The 2013-nt window shown below is 53.5% G+C and overlaps 1 protein-coding gene across 1 annotated transcript in view; it reads right to left on the reverse strand.

The window, feature by feature from the left end:
• Positions 1–13: 13 nt before the first annotated feature.
• Positions 14–2013, reverse strand: part of CSUI_010278 (homoserine kinase) — a gene marked incomplete at its 5' end in the record, with an annotated part of 3736 nt that continues 1736 nt past the window's right edge. Inside the window, 4 exons of the mRNA XM_068070383.1 lie at positions 14–457; positions 481–1130; positions 1430–1703; positions 1846–1968. Of these exons, the coding sequence (XP_067917641.1) occupies positions 928–1130; positions 1430–1703; positions 1846–1968 (600 nt within the window). The remainder of the gene's footprint in view (positions 458–480; positions 1131–1429; positions 1704–1845; positions 1969–2013) is intronic.

Raw genomic sequence — 2013 nt, forward strand, 5'->3', positions numbered from 1 at the left:
CTGCAGCCTTTAACTTTACTCACATCTTGTTTTGAGTTGAGAAAACCGGTTGCACGGTGCCTGCGTCCACCACTCTCCCGCGTTGTACACCGTGTAACAGGCGCAGCAAACGTGGTGAGCACTGATCCCCGCCAGACAGGGTTACTCGCCTGTGACCGTGTGAGCAGAATGTCATTCATGAGCTTTGCCCAGCTCTCACGTGTTAACCAGATCAGATCACTTATACGGCTCCAAAGCTACCGAGTGGAGCCGACCGCGCATTGGCCGTGACCGTCTCAATACGGAACTGCCTTGTTTTCCTGGGAAGTCCCCGTCTTAACTATATGGCCTTCACTTACTCAGACTGCACGTCCGAGTGTTGTCAGGCTGTGTATGTACCGTGGCGTTCTAAAAGCGGTCTTCCTATCTGCACGTTGGATCAGTCCGCGAAGTAAGACTCTTCAAGAGACGACCCACCACACGAATTCCTTCCTAGGGGTGCGCTGATTGATAGGCAAGTCCCCCGTGGACTGCTGTACCTGCCCTGACAAAAGTCGCAAGGGAGTATTTCAAAAGACTCCACCTAACTCTAGAGTGTCAGTTACCGACACCCTCGAGTTAGAAAGCAAACTTCTTTTTTGGAGTGGTATTTCATTCATAGCCCAAGAAGTACTAGTCGCACTGCTTCCTGAATCCAGTCTCAGGAAGTTTACAGCCCCGATAGCCGCAGATCCGTCAAGTCTGCTCGGTTGCACATGTAGTAGATCGGCTATAGGCCACACGGTTCGTTTTCCCCAGTTTCGCATTCTGCTGGGGCCTCGCTTCGTTGTCTTCTTACTGGACAGGCAAGCAACCTTGCTTTGAATGCCTGCTCGAGCCCCGACACGAGGATGTTCACTCGCAGTACGGAAAAGCTAGGTGGGTTCAAGAGACTGCTCAACAGATCTGTCACCAGCCGTCCGTGTCGTCCTTTTTAGCAAGTGGAACAGTGTGAGCGCCCTCCACTGTAGGGTCCACCACCAGCACAACTCCCTTCTTCTTGCATTCTTTTGCTGCACTCTCTAGAGCCTCGGCGATCTCTCCGGCATAGTGTTGCATTGCCAACGCCAGAATGGACGGGCCTGCTCCGCTCAGGCACACGCCAAGGGCACCTACAACAGAAAAACATGATAGACATTTCTTGGTTACCCACAGACGACGGCTGTCGTTCTTCGCAGCTGAGGAACGTAGCATCTAACCATATTCTATCAAAATCATCTTGACTGCTGGGGTTCCTAGCTTGCTTGCGTTGTCGTATCCTCTGAGAAACGAAGATGGTTACTTGTGTAGTAGTTACCTCCGCAGTGGGCTGCAGTGAGTGCTGAAACCTGCACACGGTTAGAAAAGAACCGTCTCCCTGCGGCGAGCCACCTGCGCAGCGTTTTCCAGTGGTCTCTTAGGGCTGGCCTACCAGCTCGCAGCGCGGCTTCCATCATCTGAGCCATGTGAGGGTTCAGGCTCTCGCGGTAGCTCTGGTGTAGCTTGTCATCCATTGCATCTTGCAGTACCCGGTACAAGATATCCTCGACGGCGTCTGCTGCCTTCGCCGCACTTCCGTCCTCTGCACACTCGGCCATGACTGAGGCTGCTGCTGCTGTACTCATCGTGTTGACGAGCAAAGCTGTCCGGGACGAGTTGTAGACAGCATCTGCAAGAGATACTGTTTTCGGAAGTACAGCCCGAGCCTGAAAGGGGACCGAGCAAGGAACTCATTTGGCACCGGAGCCTTGAGAGGGGATTTCAGTCGCCTGTCAGAACACAGCTCCTTCGTGGGCTAGCAATGCAACAGCAATGCCCAAGAGTTTGTCATCTAAGTGTATCGCTTACTTTAGAAGTTTCAATGCGGTCTTCTGGAACGAACAGCACGCACTTCAAGTTGGCAGGGAGGGGAACACGGCGAGCAAGCCAGTCGTCCCCAACCTTTGGGAGCTCTCTAGAGGGACGCGGTGACTGAGGTCTTGGAGACGAAGGGACCTTTGCCGGTGTTACGGGGCA

Source organism: Cystoisospora suis, assembly GCF_002600585.1.
Source record: "Cystoisospora suis strain Wien I chromosome Unknown contig_7052, whole genome shotgun sequence".
Taxonomy (NCBI): Eukaryota; Apicomplexa; class Conoidasida; order Eucoccidiorida; family Sarcocystidae; genus Cystoisospora; species Cystoisospora suis.